The sequence below is a fragment of the Gopherus flavomarginatus genome, chromosome 5 (assembly GCF_025201925.1).
Source record: "Gopherus flavomarginatus isolate rGopFla2 chromosome 5, rGopFla2.mat.asm, whole genome shotgun sequence".
Classification (NCBI taxonomy): Eukaryota; Metazoa; Chordata; order Testudines; family Testudinidae; genus Gopherus; species Gopherus flavomarginatus.
Window position 1 is genome coordinate 101,961,828 of NC_066621.1, and position 22,281 is coordinate 101,984,108.

General features: G+C 42.7%; 1 protein-coding gene across 15 annotated transcripts in view; it reads right to left on the bottom strand.

Annotated features, from left to right (window-relative positions):
- The window catches only part of RYR3 (ryanodine receptor 3), a 630,986-nt gene that overhangs the window by 206,719 nt on the left and 401,986 nt on the right, over positions 1-22,281 (bottom strand). For all 15 annotated transcript variants that reach the window (XM_050954773.1, XM_050954774.1, XM_050954771.1 and 12 more), the window contains 6 exons: positions 19,689-19,852; positions 15,946-16,024; positions 14,764-14,853; positions 13,083-13,229; positions 10,919-10,981; positions 138-213 (listed from right to left, as the gene is read on the bottom strand). In XM_050954773.1, the coding sequence (XP_050810730.1) occupies positions 138-213; positions 10,919-10,981; positions 13,083-13,229; positions 14,764-14,853; positions 15,946-16,024; positions 19,689-19,852 (619 nt within the window). The remainder of the gene's footprint in view (positions 1-137; positions 214-10,918; positions 10,982-13,082; positions 13,230-14,763; positions 14,854-15,945; positions 16,025-19,688; positions 19,853-22,281) is intronic.

Sequence of the window (22,281 nt, forward strand, 5' to 3'; positions counted from 1 at the left end):
AATTTTTCTATTGTAATGTTATTTTTCAAATTTAAAAAGGGACCTACATAATTTACATTCTCGTACGTTGTCTCCTGTTCTTTCAGACTCTCCCCCCTCCCTCATTTTATTTGTGGTTCACCAGATTTTATTCTTACCTTTGCTCTCCAATTCCATTTTCTTCTTTTTGGCCCAAATGTTATGATAGTTTTCTGCCACTACCTCAACCATTCCCTACAACACCACAAAGAAAAGGCAATCCAAAGTTAAAAGGTGATAGAATAAAAATTTAGCTAACACTATTCCACATAAATACACTTTAAAAACTGAGTTGAAATACAGAAACCTTGTAGACAAGATATCAACTATTTTATCTCATTAATTAATTTTATGTATATACAAAGCATTAGCTTCAAAAGAGACATTATTTGGGTCTGACCCAGAATAACAATAACTGAAGGGCAAGTTCCGATCCAGAGATATTTTCCAGCATGAATCAATGAGTGCTTAAAATCATTATGTTTACAAACAAATAAATAATATTCATTATGTGTATTATCGTAATACCAAGAAACCCTGGTCACTGACCAGCACCCCTTTGTTTTAGGTGCAAACACAGAAAAAATACAATCTCTGTGCCAAAAAGCTTAAGTATAAGATAAAAGACAACAGGTGCAAATAGACAGATGGGGAAGTACAAGGAAACAATAAAACAATATTGGACAGCATGACTGACAATGGTTTCAGCACATCAGTAGCCTAAATGTTGTCAAGTTATTGTAAGCATCATGGCAAATGAGAGTTTTAAGGGAGAATCTGAAGGAGGATAATAAGGTAGCTTTGTGGATGTTTATAGAGAGCTCATCCTAAGCATATGGGGCGGCATGAGGGAAAACACAAAATAACTGTTTGAAAATTTAACAAATGGATTATAGAGGTTGGCCTCACTGGCCAGTCAGAGGTGAGAGTTGACATCTTGATAGTGAATGAGAGGTGATAGGTAGGATGGGGATAGATTCTGAAGACAAGAAGTTCCTCACCTTGTGCAGTAACAATGGTTCTTTGAGATGTGTGTCCCTGTGGGTGTTCCACTGTAGGTGTCGGTGCATCCCCGTGCCAGAGATCGGGGATTTTTTGCAGCAGTACTCGGTCGGGGGGAAGGGCGTGCACCAGAGCTGTCCCGTGCAGCCGTTGGCGCCTCCTGTAATGCGTGCATCCCCAACTGTCTGCTCTGTTCCTTCTCTACCACAGAGCTTGGCTGTGTGAACTCTGCAGTGGAGGGGAAGAGGGTGGGTAGCGGAGCACCCACAGGGATACACATCTCAGAGAACTATTGTTACTGCACAAGGTGAGTAACAACTTCTTCTTCAAGTGGTGTCCCTGTGGGTGCTCCACTCTAGGTACTTGTAGAGCAGTACCCCACCAGGGGTGGCAGTGGTTTGGAGCTATGTATAAGTGTGTGATGAGCGCACTGAGAGGCCAACAACAGAATCTCAGATAAGGCCTTGGGTGATAGCGTAATGCTTTGCAAAAGTGAGCTCCGAGGTCCAGGTTGCAGCTCTAAAAATATCTATTAAGGGGACATTGTTCAAGAATGCAATCAATGTTGCCATCGCTCGTGTTGAGTGGGATCTGAGGCCCATGTGGGGTTCTTTGTGATGCAGGTGGTAGCAAGTTTGAATACAGGTAGAGACCCATTTGGAGAGTCTCTGGGTCGATATTGTAGAGCCTTTGGAGCTGCTGTAGAGATGAATAGTCTTGATGACTTTCAAAATGGTTTAGTTCTGTCCAATTAGAAGGCTACAACCTGTCTGACATCTAGCATGTGTAATATTGCTTCTTGAGAATCCGTATGTGGCTTGGGATAGAATGCGGGTAAGAGTATCATTTAGTTAATATGAAAATGTGTAGCTGCTTTGGGCAAGAATTTTGGGTAAAGACGTAACATGATTTTGTCTTTGGTAAGTACCGTGTATGGTGGCTCAGCCATCAACACTCCTATTTCGCTGACACGTCTTGCAGATGTGATTGCCATTAGGAATGTGACCTACACTAACATAGAGCAAGCAGGTTGCTAGAGGTTCAAAGGGTGGTCTTGTGAGACATTTAAGCACAAGATTGAGATCCCATGGTGGAGTAGGTTGGCGTACTTCTGGGTACATGTCCTGTATACCTGCAAGAAAGCGCCGTGTAATCGGGTGAGTGAATATTGAAGCCCCTTCTATCTGCTTGTGGAGGGCCGTGATGGCAGCCAGATGTACTTTAATAGAACTTATGGCTAATCCCGTTTCCATCAGTTCTAGTAGGTAGTCTAGGATCATAGATAGAGGCGCCTTGGTTGTGTCCAGCTGTTTTTGCTGGAACCAAAGGGAGAATCTTCTTTACTTGTGGTGGTAAGTATTTCTAGTGGTGAGGCAATGGCTATTTAGTAATACCTGTTTTACTTTCTCTGAGCAGTTCAATTCTCCAGGTTAGAACCACACTTTGAGATGGAGCTTCACTGGGGCTGGGGCTGTCAGGCCCTTGTCCTGGGACAGAAGGTTCATCTGTAAGGGCAGCAGTTGCGGAGCACAGACTGCTAGATGTGACAGGTATGGAAACCAAGTCTGTGTGGGGACAATGAGAATGATGTATGCTCTGTCGAGACATATCTTGAGGATGACCCATGGGATCATTGGTATTGTTGGGAAGGTGTACGTGAGCGACGTGTTCCATGGGATGAGGGGAAGGCATCCCCTAATGATGCCAGTGCCAGGCCTGCCCTGGAGCAAGAGTGAATATTTGTAGTTTGTTGCTGAGGCAAACAAGTCAATTACTGGATGACCCTATTTTTGGAATATCATGCTGAGAATACTGTCATGGATTTCCCACTAGTGTTCCTGTGAGATGTGCCTGCTGAGATTATCAGCTGTAGTGTTTTGGCATCCCAGTAGGTATGACGCTGTGATGTTTATATTGTTGAGGATGCACAAATTCCATAATTTCATGGCTTCCACGCATAGCGAGTGAAACCTGGCTCCCCCTTGGCAATTGATGTAAAACATGCATGCCACATTGTTAGTGAGAACAGAGATTGAGGTCTGCCGTATGAGTGAGAGGAAGGGGCGGCATGCATTGTGTATCTCACAGAGTTCCAGGAGATTGATATGTAGTCGGGTTTCCATCGTGGACCTCTTGCCCTGTACATTGTGGTGACCCAAGTGGGTGCCCCAAGCTATCAGGGAGGCATCTGTTGTAATAGTCACTGACGGGGGCATCTTGCTGAAAGTGAATCCCTGAGCATACATTCCCTGGTTGTGCCCACCATTGCAGGGAGAGGATAACCCTTGATGGCAGTGTCACGCATCTGTTGAGAGAGTATTTGCTGGGTACATAGACTGTGCTCAACCAGTGCTGCAGACAACGCATATGGAGTCTGGCATACTTTATGACAGAAGTCGTAGCTGCCATATGTCCCAGAATCTGAAGGCATGTCCTCACTGAAGTTTGTGGGCTGATGGTCACTGTGAAAATAATATTGGTCAATGTAGTGAATCTGTGGTTTGGTAATATTGCCTTGGCTTGTACGGAGTCTAGGTCGGCTCTGATAAACTCCAAGAGCTGAGGTGGTTCCAGGTTGGATTTCTTTTAGTTTATTTGTAGCCCTAGCTGGTGAAACAGGTCTATTGTGGTCTTCAGCATGCATGCCGTTTCTTGTCGATTGGCACCCTTGAGTAGGCAATCGTCTAAATAAGGGATAGTTATGACTTCTTTGCATCATAAATCTGCTGCTGCTGCTACCACGAGTGTTTTTGAGAATAAGCGGGGAACAATTCATAGTCTGAAGGGAAGGACCCTGTATTGGTAATGGCTGGGTCCTTCTGTGAACTGCAGGAACGGTCTACGAGCAGGATGTATTGTAATACGGAAGTATGCATCTAGGAGGTCGAGGGCTGCAAACCAGTCCTCCCTGTCTAGCTCTGGGATTATTGTGGCCAGCGTGACCATTTTGAACCTGTGGTTGCGAACAAACCTGTTGAGTTTTCAGAGATCTAAGATTGGTCTCCATCCTCCTCCTTTCTTCTCTGTTAGGAAACATTTGGAGTAAAAACCCTTCTCTCGGTATAGGTGTGGTACTAGTTCTACAGCACCCAGCAGTAGGCAGTGGTCTATTTCCTGTTGCAGAAGGTGCTTGTGAGAGGGGCCCCTGAGGAAGGACAGGGAAGGGGGCAGAGTCGGGGGGATGGTTGTGAAAGTGATGGCGTAGCCAGATTGTATGATCTCCAATACCCATTGATGTGTGGTTATCGCAACCCAGGCATGGTAAAATGGGTGTAGGCGGTGACCAAAGTTGTGGGATGGGGTATCTATTGGTGCTAGAGGTGTGGGGAGGTCGTGCATACCCTCGACCAATTCTTCAAAACTGTGGCTTAGATGTAGATGGATGGTTCGACGAGACCTGGTTCTGTAGAGCACGTCATCTCTGAGCCCATTGTTTAGGTCTGTTCTGAGCAAAGTATTGTGGTTGTTGACGGTTAAACCAGGTGTCTCATGACCTCCAGTATGGTGTAAAGCATTGGTGTTTGTCAGGCAATGAGTATATGCCGAGTGTACACAGCGTCGCTCAGGAGTCCTTCATGGTATGGAGCATGTCGTCTGTCTGAGACGAGAATAGTTTATCCCTACTGAAGGGAAGGTTCTCCACTTTTAGCAGTAGTCCTTTCGGAATTCCCGAAGTTTGCAACCATGATGCTCTTCTCATAATCACAGCTTTTGCGGTTGTTTGGGCAGCTGTGTCTGCTACATCCATTGAGGCTTGCAGTGTTGTGCTGGCTATTATCTGACCCTCATTAATAATGGTGTTGAGTTGAGGACGTTTGTGCTCGGGGAGATCTTCCATGAGCTCTTGTATTTCACTATAGTTAGAGTAGCCATAATTTGCTAGTAGAGCAGAATAGTTGGCAACTCTGAGCAGAAGGGTGGCTGATGAGTAAACTTAACACCCAAAGAGATCCAGTCTCTTTTGTTCTTTATCTTGTGGTGCGGAGTGGAAACGAAGCTGTTTATTTTGCTGATTGGCAGCCTCTACTACCAGAAAGCAGGCTTGAGGGTGTGAAAACAAAAATTCCATGCCTTTGGCTGGAACGAAGTATTTCCTATCAGACCTTTTGTTGGTGGGTGGTGCCAATGCTGGTGTTTGCCATATGGCCTCTGCAGGCTCCCTTATAGCCTCATCCATGGGGAAGCGAGCTTGGCCAATGATGCTGGCTGTAATATTTTTAATAACTTACATTGTTTCTCCTGCACCTCATGTAAGGCAATTTCTTCGCTGTTTACTACTCTTTTGACGAGTTCTTAGAACTGTTTCAGGTCATCTGGTGCTGTCGTGGTAGATAGCGTCACGGCTTCCCCTGGTGCGGAAGATGAGCACGGGGCAGGTGGTGAATCATCCAGGTCTGCCTGTGATAGTATCTCTTCCTCTTCTATCTCTGTCTCAGGGGGGTCAGAGGTTTCTCTGAGTGGTAAGGATGGATGTACTCTGAATCCTCTTCTGGCTGGGGAAAGGGGGGCAGGATATGGGTTCTGGTATGTGGCCCAAGGACCCCACTGTGGCCATTGCATGGGGTAAGGTAATAATGGGTAAGGCCAGTGCTGTGCATACCAGGGTTGTGAATGCTCAGATGAGGCTTAGGCTTCATAGCGTTCCATGTAGGTCTCATATGTGATGAGGATGAATGTTGAGAGGAGAAACGGTTGTCAAGCAGGTATACTTCCTCGCCAATATGCATGGAGATCGCTGCAGGAGATGAAGGATAGTACCGTACTATGTAGCTTGGGGAGTGTTCGGTGCTGAGCAGTGGTGACTGCAGTGCAGAAGAAACTGCTATGTCAGTACGATGTAGGAGTTGCGCTGGTCCCACCTTGGGGTTGCAGTCAACTGTTGAAGTGCTGACTGGTTCCAGATTCAGCTTGTTAGCCGGCATCAAGTCTGGGATTGGTGGCAGCAGCATTGATCATGGTGCCACTGCCTGTGTTGCACTCTGCACTAGGGTAGTTGGTGCTGTGGAGGAGACTTGACTGTCTCAACTTAAGTGCCATGCAATGAGGCTTGGCAGAGGTCTGCTGAGGAATGGTGCTGGAGGAGTCCAGTCCCTCATAAGTGCTCCCTCTGGATGAGTGGAGCACTGAGGGTAAAGACCTCGCTGGGGAAGCTCTCTTTTTGTGAAAGTCCCTTGTTGGAGAGGTCGAAGCTCACTTCCAGATAGTTTTGGAAGTCGGAGCCTTATCATCGCATAGGGATCTCGGTTTATGAGACTCCCCGGAGGACGTCTCTTGTGGAGGTTGGAGGGATTTCTCCATCAGAAGCATTTTCAAATGTAGATCTCTATCACATCTTGCTCTTGACTTTGCTGCAGTGTATGCATTTCTGGAAGATATGAGTTTCTCCCAGACAACGGATGCAGGATGCATGGCCATCGGAGATCCGCATCAGTTCACGGCAGCAGTCACATTTTTTAAACTCTGTTGAGCCCAGCATGACTTCAGTTAAGCCTCTCCCCTGCTCTTGATAGATGAGGGTGCGAGTTAATTGAAGTGGTAAACCATAGAGCTATTCCAAAATGGAGAACTAAGTAAAATATTTTATTTTGGTTGAAGAAAAACCTCTAAGAGGAACTAACGAAACTACGTAACTAAGAATAGACTAACAAGAAGTTCCTATGTAACTTGTAACTTTTTTTTTCCAGAAAGAATCAAGGAGAATACTGTTGCGGAGCTCCGTCTCCAGCTGAGGACAGTTGAGAAGGAACTGAGGGGACGGTCGGGGGTGCGTGCTACAGGAGGTGCCAACAGCTGCACGAGACAACTCCTGTGCGCACTCTTCCCCCGATCGAGTACTGCTGCGAAAAATCTCCAATCTCCAGTACAGGGACACACCGACACCTAGAGTGGAGCACCCACAGGGACACCACTTTAAGAAGAAGCTTATGTTTGATGCAAAAGAGAAGGGGGAGCCTGCAGATGGTGCAAATTGAGGAATGACATGATCAAAGCAATGAGCTAAGAAAATGATCTTTGTAGCAGCATGCTGAGTGGATAGAGTGGCACAACACTGCATTTGTCAAGGCCACAGAAAATTATGTTCCAGTATTCAAGACATGAGACAACAATTATAGCTGCGTGAATGGATAGGAAAGGCCATATCTTAGAGATGTCATGAAGAAAGAATCAGCAAGCTGTAGACACAGCCTGGATGTGGGGACCTCCAGAGATGTCAAATTTAAAGATAATACCCAGGTTAAAAGCCTGAGTGTTAGGCAAGATGGCGGTGCTGCCCACAGTGACTGAGAAAGAAGATGGAGGGAGGGTTTTGGGGGAAAGATTAAGAGATCTGTCTTAGCCATGTTAAGCTTGAGCTGATGGCTCAACAGCCACATGAAGATGTCAGAAAGAGTCTGAGATTTTAACTTGGGCACACCTAGAATAAAGATGTAGCTCTGTGAGTATTCAGCACAGAAATGTTAATTAATTTGTGTTTGTGAATAAGATTACCCACAGCTAAAGGGCAGAGAGAGAAGAGAAAGGGACAAAGGCCAGAGTCCTATAATATCCACTGAAAAGTTGGAGGAGGAATGAGGAGGATTGCCAGAAGAACAAGTTGAAGGAGTGAGGCAGGAGTTAGGAGGAGAACCAGGAGAGGAAAGTCATGGAAGCTGTGATGAGTTGAGGAATTTATCTCCACAATTTACGAATGTTGTTTGATATCATAAACTCTCTGCATGTATCTTCATCAAACTACAAACTCCACTCTGATTATGGGAGCTAATTGCCTTGTCTGTTATCTTTTTACCTCCATGTTGGGACTGAAATACAGGGCTGACAATAGAGGAATGTTAAATGGGATGATCTTCTATTCAAATATAAACACTTTTGAAAATAAGCTGGCTCCCACTCAGGAGAACTGGTTTGTCCGGGGAGAGGCAACTAGCAATGAGGTCCTGTGTGGATCTGTGATCACATGAGGAGTCTGATTCCAGAAGTCACCTGACAAAGGTTTTAAAAAGGTTATAAAAGGCCATTTTCACCAGCTCAAGTGGAGGGAGGCTGCTACAGGAGCCTGAAGAGGCTGGGGCTAACTCTGCTTACCTGAACTCAGATGGCCCCCTGTGGACTTCCAAGGGAAGGGTGAGCCAGGATGAGAGGAATGGTATTCACAGTGTTTGTTGTTTTCTAAATGTTTTTGCATCTCTTGTGCTGTTAAGTAAAGAGAACCCTGTGTGTGTTGTGTGTTACATCTATCATGTGTCCTGGGAGAGTTAACCTGTGACTCCAGAGCACACACATAGGTGGAATTCTGGGAGTTTGGGGGCTGGGATTGAGGACATGGGATTCCATTAAGTTGGAAGAGCAGGGTTGTTTAGCTAGGAAGATGACAGAACCAAAGAAGAAAGAACAGATTTGTAATGGAGGACATAAGCCAGGCCATAGGATTTCTGCCAGAGATGCTCCGTTAGGCCAACTGACCCTGTAAGGAGGCCCTAAGATATAAACCTTGGTATCAGAGGTCCGGTCTGAGGCCTGAACTAAAGTAATGGTCAAGACTTTGCTAACATAAAGCAAAGTTAAGCTGTGAGCCAGAGGCAGGCCCTGTTCACAGAAGCTGGCAAGGAAAGGGCTGATGCTGCAAGAAGATACGTACCTAAAGGTACTGAACACTAGATATCAGAACATTCACATACTTGCACATTCCACACAGATAACAAGGAACAGGCTGACCCATCCCAATAACAGGGCAAAAGGGTAATATGATGGATAGAGTTGTTTTGTTCGAACCAACATGTACAAGTTGACAGGCGGCACCTTACTATGTAGAGGGGTTGTACCTTGCTACGTAGAGGGGTTGCACCTCATACGTCAGGAGTGATGTGTAACTTGTTTGTACCTGTGTATAAGAATGCATCCCTGGGGCAGTGTCTTTGTCCAGCCGAGGGGGCAATGGAAAGTCCCGCCACTGACTGAGCTGAGTCCATTGTCAGGGGGCACATATTCTTAGTATGCCCTGCACTACAGTAAAAATCTACAGGGAACTATTATTGTGCTCCATACGACAATAAACCAGGCCGACGTGCCTTCGTACCTTACTAGACTCTGTGGTTATTGGGGTTTCTCTTTGGGTCTGCTGTGTCAGCTATCTGTGCAGAGCTGGGACAGCACACAGAGGGAACACACGCATGCAGCCAAGTGATATCAACATTGAACAGAGCAGAGCACCACACCGGTAGCATCTGACAACACCTGGTTGGCGGCAGCCAGGATCGAACCTGGGAGCTCTGAAGCTAAATGCATCAGCTTTTACTGCATGAGCTAAAAGCCATATGGCTCTGAGCTAAAACTGTAGCTGACTTTTCAATCTCTACCTGTACTAGGTGCCACTAGAGGGGACACCAAGCAGGCATGGTTACAGCTCCACAACATGAAAACAGGAGCACAGGAAGCACTTGCTGGGCGTGAATCAGGGTTGAGGGTTGGCAGACCTGGCAATGGGAAAGCTGGGCCAAAAAGTCAAGGGTGAAGGAGAGCAAATCATGGAGAGAATCAACAACCATATCAACGGAAGAAAGGGAAAAGAAAACAGGGATGAGAGAGGTGAGAGCAAATGAGAAGTTATCAATACTGACAGACTGGAGACATGGAGCAGGGAGAGGACTGATGGGTAATGCTGAAAGAGATCGGGTGATCATCAGAGAGGATGAACTCATCAACAGAGAGATCAGAGAGAGAGAGAGAGAGATCAGAGATTGGTGAAGACCAAGTTAAGTGTCTTTTGGTGAGTGGGAGACTTGAACCAGAGCTGCAGTTCAGAGAGGTGAGAGCAAGGGAACATGCAACTAAGGGGTTAGATGGGTCATCAACATGGAAGATGAAGTCACCAAGGATGAGAGTCAGAGATTGTGAGAAGAGAAAGAGAGAGACCCAGGAGTCAAAAATCAGAATGAGGAGGATAGATGGGGAAGAGTTGAGTGGTAGGTGTCAGCAACATGGAGGGGGAAAGGAAAAGAGAAAGAAGCAATTCTGTTTAAAAGAGGAGAAAGAATGGGAAAGGGGAAGGAAAGAGGGTCAGAAGCAGCAGGACTGGGAGAGGAGAAAGCCAACACTCCACCATGATCTGATCGGGGTTGGGGAATGTGAAAGAAGGCACGGGATCTATAGGAGATAAAATATTTGTTTTAAATATTTGTTTATTTTCATTCTGATTCAGAACTGCATTATTTATTTAGTTTTGTAAAAATGATCCCTTCAGTGATCTGGGTGCATGTACTTGTACTTAAAAACATAACATATAGAAAAGCAGTGTCATTTATATGCTGTTTCTCCCCCAGTAAACTTGTTTGGAGTAATAATGCAACCTTTATAAGGCATACCTCAATCATATCTCACTCTCTTATTAAATGCCTGGGAAACCACATGGGCTTTGGAACATGTCTGGAATATTAATTTATTCAGGCTCTTTAGAACCAAGACAAGAGACAAGTTCTTAAGACACGAGGCAGTTACTGAAAATGCTTTGCCTGCAGTCCCCTTAGGGGCTTTACATTATAATATTTTCTAGGAGGCCAGATGATACCACTTAGCATTTGAAACACTGTCAGCAGGACAAACAGCAGATGTCTCATTTTGAAATCATGTTAACTGACTCTGCAAAACAGAGAACAAATGCAGTATCTACCTATTTGTATAGGAGTGTGCAACAAGTGCACTCACAGACATGTACATGTACCCATAAAACCCCACATATGTGCATAAAATGGATAAGTATATACACAGATACACATTTGCAATCACACACATGCAGGTTTTTGTAGGCACACCAATTACACATTCCTTTGAAGATGTGACCCTACATATTGATAAGTCACCTGATATTTTTTCTGCAGAATACACTGAGAATATTAATACATACCTGGAGCTCCCTAGAGAGTACAACATTAGAAAGATCAAGTGGTGTTGGGCTGTATCCATTTCCCTGGAAATATATGGAAGCATTATTGATGTTTTTACACTATTTACTTCATTTCTACTGTCAACAAAATTAGAATTAAACTATTTAGATTTCTGAAGCCCTTTGGGTAGGAATCATGTTTGCCTTTATATTTTGTACAGAGATGAATGGATGTTTAACGAACAACAGAGGCTATAATACACTTATATTTATTCTTTACATGCTCATTTTGTTCATCAGGCCCCAATGCAGGAAACCGATTAAGAACATGATTATGGTTAAGCGTGAGCAGTCACACTGAAATCAATGGCACTACTCATATGCTTAAATTTAAGCATGTGCTTAAATGATCTGCTGAATCATTTCCATTTTTCTTTACATGATCAGACCCTTTTTTACACGGCTGTTTGAAACAGTTTTCTATTTATGTGATGTTATCTAGTGCTGGTAATGTATATTGTGTATTTTCAAAAATGCAATTAAAGGTTATAATATGGATTTATGTAAAATGTAAACAGACTTTTTCAGAGAGAACTTGTTCTTCTTGTAATAGTTCTAACATGACATATACAAATATATGCACATTTCATGATAAGGCTATCAGAGGGTGATTAGCTGCAACAAACAGATAACCTGCCTATCCCCTTGGGCCTCGTCTTGTCCCACTGACCAGTCAGTGAAAACATTTCCACTGTCTTCAATGATACAGATGCAGGCTCCTTATGAATTTGTCTCCATAAGCTTCTGAGCATGTTCAATTGTATGTGTGATACTGCCACTCTGTGACACACACCACACAGTATGAGTATCTACCCAGGCAGAGGTAAAGAAAATGTAATCAAGGCTTCTCACTAATCCAGGTCATCAGTGAGCTAGAGAACCAGCAAGTGAAATAAACTTTTGGAGATTAATTTCTAAGGTTCTTTATCTGAGAAATGTACATGAAATTTTATGGCAGCCAATTCTACTGTATACAGACAGGCATCTATCAGTCCTATAAAGTAGTATATAAGAAAATACAATAAAAACTATATTTAAGGAAAAATTGAGATGCAACCCCTAAAGCAAGGTAACACAAAGATCTACAAAATTAAGGGATTAGACTGCAATATTCATGTATTTAATATGGCCCTGGCCCATTTCCAGTTCCCTACCACAAAGTACTAGAAGCCCTTTTGCTTAAACAAGAGGAAAAAACCTCTCGAAGAGATCACAGTCATTAGGTTTCATTAATATTAAACAAAAGATTTCAAATACCCCACCTAGTGCCTCTAGGCTGAATATAAAAAAGGCTCGATTCCCAAGGAAATGGAGGGAGATTGTTTCTGAGGGCATTCTTTCTTCAGAGAGTGCCTTCTCTTTATAGGCTCATCTTTTATTTAGCAGTGCAGCCCACCTGCCTTTGTTATAGGGAATCAGCTTCCAAAGGGATTCAGGTGTCTTTCAAGTTTTCTAAGCTATGCAAGGAACTTCCCTCAGTCCTACCTTCACCTAGAGCTCTGTTGTCCCAGTGATCAGATTGATGCCACCTCCATTTATTAGGGAAGCTAGGATAGTATGCTTCAGAGCTATAAGGACCCTCCTTTGGAGTCTGAAAGGGTTTGTAATCACCTATCACACTTATCTTGCTTATTTTGGTCAGCCCTTTCAACACTTTTTAGTTATAATTGTTATTTGCAATTATAAAATATCTATCACTATGGTATGTGACTGTAGATAGTTGTTTTAATGTGTAACTAATTAGGCTTCAGCAAACAGAACCATACTAGTTACTTCTTATCACCTACTACAAGCCCCCATATATGAAAGGTCCATTCCCCTTGTAATAACAGTTTTAACTCAGCTTCCCCAATCTTTTAAAAATAACTTTATTTCCAAGAATACCCCACAAAGACATGATATAAAATTTATCTAGACACTGTTTCATGAGATACTATGTGTTTTTACAGCATCATGTCTCTGATCTCAGATGAGGCCCCTAGGAGCTGCTACAATACCAACAATGACAGTAATACTAATAAACTAAGTGTGGTAAGTTTCTTTTTAAATGATACAGCCTTAGGGTCAATTCTCTGTAAACAAGTGAATTGATTGATTTCTGTGGTTTTAAGCAGTTTTGCCTTACTTGGCTAGACTGTGATATGCTGCGGAGCTTTTCACTTTCACGCTGCTGTACCATTGCTTCTCCTTCCTTGGTCCTTTCTAGACTCCATCCCATGGCTAACATGGTTTTAAGCGATTCTCTAGCAGGCCAACGATAAATCTCCTTTTCCTTTAAAGAAAAACAAATGAGCGGATATTTATATAGTGTTTCACAAGCAACTAGCAAAAGCTTATGGAGAAATATTCCGCCCTCAATTACACCTGGGCAAGCCCAATTAAAATCAACATATGTTGCATAGATAGAACTGAGAACAGAATTTGGCTCTTTTTTCCAAGTAGTTTTAGAAATAGTCATATTGCTTACTTCTTTCCCTTGGGACACTTATTACTAGGACACAGCACAATGCACTAGAAACTAAGCACAGCATACAAGTGAACTTTGAAGCAACAGACGATGGTATTTATATTTTGCAGCTGCTTGCAAACTATTTACTGGTCTTTCTGACCAATCAGGAAAATTTATAGTACTGTACTTCTAATACAAAATACCTACCAATCCGGGGTGCTATTACTGCAATGAAATCTCTACATGGTGCACATTTGAGTTTGTCAGCACCAGAGTCCCTTCTTCCACCAACTTTTGATTCCTAGATAGTATTAATGTAAAACATAATGGCCTATTTTCCCCTTGATACAAATAAAAACACCACTAAATTTTATTGGCAGGGAATGTATCTTGCTGTTTTTATGAGAAGTAAAGGTCTTTTGTACCTGAAACATTATGGCATAAAGAAAATTAGAATGTTTCATTATCCATCTCTTAGAAGTAGTTACCATATATCAATAAATACATGATATGGCATGTTTATAAAGTAAACACACTGTGTAAGAAGTGATTAAAAATCCTCTCCTCAAATGAGAAAGATAAATGATCTCAGAATAACAAATATTAAAATACTTTAATAATAATGCAAATAATAATAATACCTCAGAGTTCTCTGGTGCACTTTGTCCAAGGATCTCAAAATGCTTTACAAACCTCAGCTAATTAAGTCTTAAGCACCCATGTGAGTGTAGCAGTCCCCATTTCTCAAATGGGAAAGGTGAGGTAAAGAGGGGGTAATGCTAAGTGACTTGTCCAAAGTCACACAGGCAGTCACAAGAAGAGCATGCAATAGAAACCAACAGTCCTGACTTAGTCCGCTGCCCTACCCACCAGAAGACTCTCATTCCTGGTCAAGAAACTCACAGAAACAATTCACCTACAAACAATGTTAGAAATATTTTACCGCAGAGGAGTTTCCCTTTATACCCTCCACATCTTCAGCAGAGTAGTGATCTGCCTTGGCTGAGGAGTGATCTCTATTCAAAGATCTTCAGTCATACCTTTATTTCAGCCAGAGGAGGGATAAAAAGGGTTCTCTCCTTCACAAAGGGCTGAGAGTAATACATCCACAATACTTCCAGCATCAGTTGCTCTACTAGGTGAGAGGAAGACACTGGGAATCAAATCCAGACTTCTTGCATAGATTACAAAGCAAAAGGTTGATCTAACCTACAATTCTTGTCATTAAGTGAAATACAGTATGATTTGGCTCTCCCCACCTCTTCTATTTCATGTGTTTGTTAAAAAGGATTAACTAAAATTGTGCTAGAACCATGCTGGTTTATGCTAGAAAGAACTTTAAGCTTTCCTCAATTACCTTTTCAGTTAATGTTTTGAAAGGCCTTATTAATGGATGTGTCTTCATATTTTCATCCAGTGAAACACCATATTTAAATCCACTATTACTCTGAAAACATAAAATATATTTTATTCAAACTTTTTTCTTATATGAATAATGTAAATGAGCAATCGTAAACGAATAAGTCATTTTAATATGTGGCATACAGTACTGCACATCTACCTAAACAGCAGTTGTGCATTACACCTGGAAAATGTCTCTATCCAGGGATTCCAAATACAATGTTCCTTCTATATTTTGCAGGCTTACTCCCTAAAACACAGACTTCAGATATTTTCCTTGTGTCATGGCTAGTTATTTTGACCATAAAAGACTCAGTTTTTCCAATGTCTTTCCTTGCCAGAATAAGAGGTTTGAAATCCATACTAGGAAACAAAGGGCTGAACTTGTTACTTATCTCCTATAATATTAACAAATTTAACATAATTTCATAGAAAACCCAGGAACCTGATTAAGCTTTATTTTTGCCCAAATGAACACTAAAAAAGACAATGGAATCTGAAATCCCAGATGACAGTTTCAGGAAAACCCTGAAAGGTATTTGCGTACATTTCATGCCGCAATTGCAGCCCCCTGTAAATTCCACTCTTGCCAAGCACTGAAATAGACAACCAGCACAAAGATAGGGAACACATGGAGAATGGTGAGGGAATGAAAACACCTAACAGACTTTTTTTTTTTTAACATATATCTAGAAAGGAAGAAAGGGCCTAACTATGCTTTTTAAAACTATAAAGGAGATGGGGCTTTCCAGGTCCACTCTTGAACTTCAAAGCTATTGCAATAGAATCTATTTGACTTAAGAGCTTCCAGACAACATAAAATAAATCTCAATATAAAAGCTAACTGCAACTGTGTGAGACTGGCATTTCTGTTTAAAGAACAATGCTTCTCCCTCCTCCCCTCCCCTCCCCTCAAAGAATCAGGGCACAGTTTTAAAAGTGTAATTCTCAAATTAATGTAAAAAGTCTCTTCCATCAACCTCTGTAGACACTCAGGAAAGTGCTGCTCTGGTATAATGTACACTTAATGAATGGCAAGCCTATCGTTTTGATAAATTGGATACATTTCCAGTATTCAACCCTCAGTGTTCTTTAATTTTCCTTTTCTGACAATTGTCAGTTTTATAATAGTCCCTACCTTGTCACAGGCCCATTTGTCATGAGAATGTTCAGCATACTTGCTAACAATATACTCCAGTTTTTCAGGAAGAGTAAGGCTACAAACAAAGAGAGCATGGTCATTTAACCATATTTTACTCCAACCAGACATATGAATAAATGGCATAAGAGACACCAATAGTCAAAATGTTTCATCTCAAGAGGTAAACAAGCAATCATGCTTTTTAATTATAATTCCATTTACAAGGAATAACTCAAACCAAAACCAGTGTTATAGTGATATTACTGAGTTTCTTCAAATGCACGAACACTGGAGCATTTAAGAACTGTAGTAATAGGAAATACATCTGCTAAGCCATGTCTGAAAGATTTTTCTTTTATTCTGTGTGGTTCTTAGTACACCTCTACCTCGATATAATGCTGTCCTCGAGAGCCAAAAAATCTTACCATGTTATAGGTGAAACTGCGTTATATCGAACTTGCTTTGATCCGCCGGACTGCGCAGCCCCGCCCCCTCCCTGGAGCACTGCTTTACCACGTTACATTCGAATTTGTGTTATATCAGGTCGCATTATATCGGGGTAGAGGTGTACATATACTACTAGGATGAATGTTTCGATGTGATCCACGAGGAGGAAAATAATGTTAATTTTAATGACGCAATAATAATGTTCAGTTGTTGCATAAAAATGACTAGAAATGTATTTCTGAGAGTGCAACAGTATTACTAGGAACACCACAGCTCTCTACTAAATCATTATATATGTCAGCTTATTTACTTTGACATCTGAGACTTATAATCACACAGGACAAATTCACACACAGAATGACGATTTTGTCATAACCTGGCATAGACTAATAGCAACGTTGATCTGTGAGATTTTAGTAGACTTGAGCCATCTCAAGCATAGTTCATCCCTCTAAATCATGAGAGAAGCAAAAGAGTATTATCTAAGTATATAACCAGAGGTTTGGATTTGGCTTTCATACTCAATGTCTAGATTCATAAAGAGGACTTTGGCATTGCAACGCCTCACTCCTAGGAGCCCTGCTGCCCAGTGGAATTCATAGCCCTGAGTTAGGTTCCCAGGCTCTCCATCACTGTCTGGGGAGAGTTAGGAACCTAAGGAGGAGATTTACAGAAGCCAGCAAGCTAAGTGGGGAACTGCCTGAGCAGAGGAAAGAGAATGCAGAGGAAAGGAGAAGGGCCTAGATCCGTACAGGTGTTTAGGCATTTAACTCTCATTAATCTGAGGCAGGGCAGTGCTTTCTTTTGAAAAATAACCAAGAGACAGACACCCCCTCTTTGCAATCATAGCCAACAATCCAGCAGTTAAGACACTCACTTGAGATTTGGACTACCTGTTTTTCAAAAGTACACTGTCTGATTTGGAGCAGGGACTTGAACCCACATCTCCACTTCTAGGACGGAGCCCTAACCACCAGTTATTGGGTATCCTAAGAACATATGAATGGCCATACTGGGTCAGACCAAAGGTCCATCATGCCCAGTTTCCTGTCTTCCGACAGCAGCCAATGCCAGGTGCTTCAGAGGGAATGAATAGAACAGGTAATCACCAAGTGATCCATCCCCTGTTGCCCATTCCCAGCTTCTGGCGAACAGAGGCTAGGGACACCATCCATGCCCATCCTAGGGTAGGGCTCTCACAATCTCGCTTGTTGGAGCTCTTCCTCTTTGTTAATTAACCAGTCCTTAGGTCTGAGAGCAAGAGAGAAAGAAAAAAGTGAGAAATTGACTCTACAGCATGCTGGTTAGCACCCTTAGCTGAGATGTGGGAGAGTGAGGTTCAAGTCTCTGCTCCAAAAAATATTTAACTCTTTACATAAAGTGGAACACTCTGAGATGAGCAATTAAGATAGACCTGTTCCAGAATAGCCAATAGCTGGGGAGGGGGGGGGGTAGAGCTCTCCCTTGGAAGATGGGCAACCTCCACTCAAGTCCCTATTCCAAATCAGGCAAAGTGGGAATTCAAACATGGTTCTCTCATGTCTCAGGTGAGTGCCCTAACCACTGGGCTATACAGTCAATCTCTCACATACACACTTTAACCTAGGGGTAGGCAACCTATGGCACGCATGCTGAAAGGCAGCATGCGAGCTGATTTTCAGTGGCACTCACACTGCCTGGGTCCTGGCAACCAGTCCAGAGGGCTCTGCATTTTAATTTAATTTTAAATGAAGTTCCTTAAACACTTTAAAAACCTTATTTACTTTACATACAACAATAGTTTAGTTAGATATTATAGACTTATAGAAAGAGACCTTTTAAAAACATTAAAATGTATGACTGGCACACAAAACCTTAAATTAGAGTGAATAAATGAAGACTCAGCACACCACTTCTGAAAGGTTGCCAACCCCTGCTTTAACCCAATGAATATTTAATCATTTATACAAAGTGGAACAGCTTCAACAGGAGACCCAGAGAGAGACAGCCCAGAGTAGGCTATAGATAGTGGTTAGGGGACTCTCTTAGGAGACCATCCAACCTCAAAATTCTCACCTCCACCTATCTATTTTGAAGGTTAGGCATAGTCAGAGCACACCTACCAGATCCATCCCCACAACTGAGATGGGGGAGGAATACCTACGTTTAAGAATCCTGTCAAATCTGAGGTGTGAGCTAGGGGTCCAAGCAGCTTAGTGCCAGAAGGTTTAGGCAGTTTTGTACATGCTCACTGGCAGAAACCTAGGTGCCTAGGGAATATAGGCCCCTATGGACTACGCAGCAGCTGAGCAATGGTTTTGTGAATGTCAGTGGCATTTAAATGTTGGACTTTGCTACCTAAAGAGGCAATTAGGCAGCTACATCCTTTTGTGAATCTAGCCCAGGGGTGAGCAAACTATGGACTGCGGGCCAATCTGGCCCCTCAGTGCTTTGGATCCGGCCCGCAGTGCCGCTGGTACCACGTCCTTGTGGCTCCTGGGTGGGGGGGCACAGGGCTCTGTGCATTGCCCTTGCTTCCAGGCACTGCCCCCACAGCTCCCATTGGCTGGGAATAGGGAACCGCAGCCAATGGGAGCTTCAGGGGAGGTCCCTGGAGGCGTGGCAAAGGCACTGCAAGCAGAGCCCCCGGTCCCCCTCCCCCAGGGGCTGCAGGGCTTCCTGGAGCGACGTGGGGCTGGGGACAGGGCAGGCATGCAGGGAGCCTGCCCTGGCCACGGTGCCTGCTGCTGCCACCCTGGAGCCACTTGAGGTAAGCAGGGCTGGAGTCTGAACCGTTCCTGTATCCCGCCCCCCAACTCCCTGCCCTAAGCCCCGTACCTGCACCTCGCACCCTAACTCCCTGCCCTGAGCCTCCTCATATACCCCACATCCCTCCTCTGCCCCAATCCCTTGTCCTGAGCCCTTCCTGCACACTGCACCCCCTCCTACACTCGACACTCTTTCCTGTGCCCCAACCCCCTGCCTTTCAAACAATTTCCCCACCCAGATGTGGCCCTCGACTCAAAAAGTTTGCCCACCCTGATCTAGTTCCTACTTCACAGGCTTATTGTGAGACTTAGTGTTTACAGAGCACTTTTGGGCATGTAAAGTGCTATATACATTTTAAATATAAGTTGCAGAGGAGGCATATTTGGTGCCTGACAGGAGGAAGCAAGGTTCCTCACATTAGTTATGGAGGACACTGGTATCATTTAAGATGACAGTCAATTCTCTTCAACAAAATGAAAAGAAAGGTATTGGCAGTAAGCGGCACAAGAGACATTTGAAAAACCTGTATGGTTACCGTGACTCACTTGACTGTGTTGATAGGTTTGGGATCAAAGTTTCCCTCTGGATCCACTGAAGCCTGCTTTTTCAAAGTTACTCTAATTCTGGTGTCTAAATAATCTGGAGGCAAAGCCCCAGCTATAGCACTTAGACAAGGCAAGGCCATTCGGAAGAGCTCTGGATCATACTTCTGCAGGAGAGATAGGAACTGGTTGGAAAGTTCAATAGAAAAACATGCTAAATGTTAGTGAAAGCAAGACAGCCATATGGAGCAGAACTAGAAGATGCAGTCAAATAATGAAGAATATTTTAGAGTCAAGCGCATAGCAGAAACTCATGCCAGCATAAAGGTGTATACTCCTATGCAGAAACGGATGCATTGTTTAAGGCTCTCTTCAAACTAAATGTTGAATGTTACACAACCCTTTCACATGCACGACCCTTAAATTGTCCATGGACCTGAAAGACCTACAAACATACAATGTCATTTATTTTCAGAATGTGTCAGCCTGTTCAGGTAAAACTTGACTATCCACAAAAAGTAGCTTAATATTTATAGAACTTTCAAAACCTATAGGAAATGCGTAGTATTTTGTCATCTCTTCTCCTTCACTCTCCCTAAATACTGTTCTGCTTAAATCATATAGGTCAAAAGAAATTGACTTTTGCCATAGTAAAGGCACTTCATACATTTCCAAACTTGTACCAGCTGGAGCTGAATTAGTACATTCTCTCTTCTAATCCAAATTAGAGAGAACTAGCACTTCACAATTCCCATATAAGAAACCTACCTTCAGCAACCTGATATGATACACATGTAGTGTCTTTTAGCTACCTATTCTAAGGCAGTGTGGCCTAGTACATAGACCACTGGATTAGGACCCAGGTTCTATTCTGGCCTGCTAGGTGACCCTGAGCAAATCACTTTATATCTCTGTGCCTCAGTTTCATCAGTTATACAAGGGTGATTATCATACTGACCTAATTTGTAAAGTGCTTTGAGATCTACTGATGAAAAGCACTATGTAAGAGCTAGGTATTGTTAATAGTAATCTTATGTTAGGACAGCCTGGGCATGGCCCCTACTTATAAATTGGTCACTTTCCTCCCATTAGGGCATAGGCACCAAATGAGGATGGAATTTAGGTAAAACTTACATTTAGGAAAATTTAGGAACTTATAGGTAAACCTTTTGCAGTGGAAGGGCTTTCATAGTGTCAGTAATGAAAAACAGTGGTGCTATACAATGCTATAAACTTGAATGATTACCCCTGTTGACATTTGGATGCCAAAAAAAGAAAAGTTGAAAAGCTCCTCTGAGGTTCATGGAGAATTCTGACTGTCAATATGACATGGTTGTATTGTAGATGGCACCTTGGGAAACCGAGGAGTTGAGGTGCTAAAAAGAGATTTTCCCATGCTTGCTCTGCCTGAAAGACTTGCCTAACTCTATGTCGTATACTGAAAAATAGATGGGAGTTAGGTCACAGTAAATAACATCATCAAAGCAGTTGGAAACCATCAACATTTAAAACCTACAGATTTCTGTTTACAGAGAAGAATGGAGGAAGACACTGTAGCCTGGCAATTTGAGAGAAATTTCCCATATTTGCACTACTACTACTGACACTACTAGTGGCGGGGGGGGCACTACCATAGATTGGGTACCAATGTTTGTATCATCATTTCATCTAGACTTATTTGGAACAAGGTTAAGATGACATAATGATGAAGATGCTGGCAGCTGTCTACATTAGGCTTTCCTGCCCTTGCTACCATTGGTGGAGCTGCACTGGTGGTAGTGCAATGGTGGGAAATATCTCTAAAATCAATAGTGTAAACAATGCCTTGGAGCCTAATATACTGAGTCTATTGTTATCTGAGCACACTCATTTACACAGCATAATGGAGACCTGAGTGAAAAACTGGCAGACATTTTAATCCTAGAATCCTCTGGGTTACCAACTTTTAGATGTCTTTACTGGAACACTGAGACACATCAGGATATCTCAACACTACCACAGAACAAGACTGTACTTCATGAACTCATCTGCAGAGTACAGGTAGCCTGATTACTTTGTCAAACTTTGTGGTCAACAGCAAACCTGGATTACTATGAGTCCAACAGAGCCCTAATATTATGCCCTCATTGTGAGTGGTCCTCTTCATATCAGGGAGATACCATTTCTTATTCAACTGCAATCATAGATGGAAGAGGTTGAATGCCAAAGTCTTGAGCACATGCTTTGAAAACGCAATGCAGAAAAATGTTTGCCTTCTAGATTGGGGCTTTTTGGTGGCTGAGTCATGCAGGGTCCAGCAAAACTACAGAAACATTTTTTTGTCCAGAAAGATAGGAATAACAATACAAGTTTACCATGGGTTTAGTTGTTTATGTCAGTGCTTTATGCAGATTCTGTTACCTCCTGTTAAATCATATACACATTATGACTTCTGCATCCTGGTATGTAAACTTCTGAGCCCTCAAATATGCAATGGACTCTGTCCCCCCTTCATAGTAATATACCTTTCTATACTATATAAATGACAACACCATGTATGCAGCTTCCAGAGGTAGCTTTATTGTAAAATCTCAATAAAATATTTGTAAATGTTAAT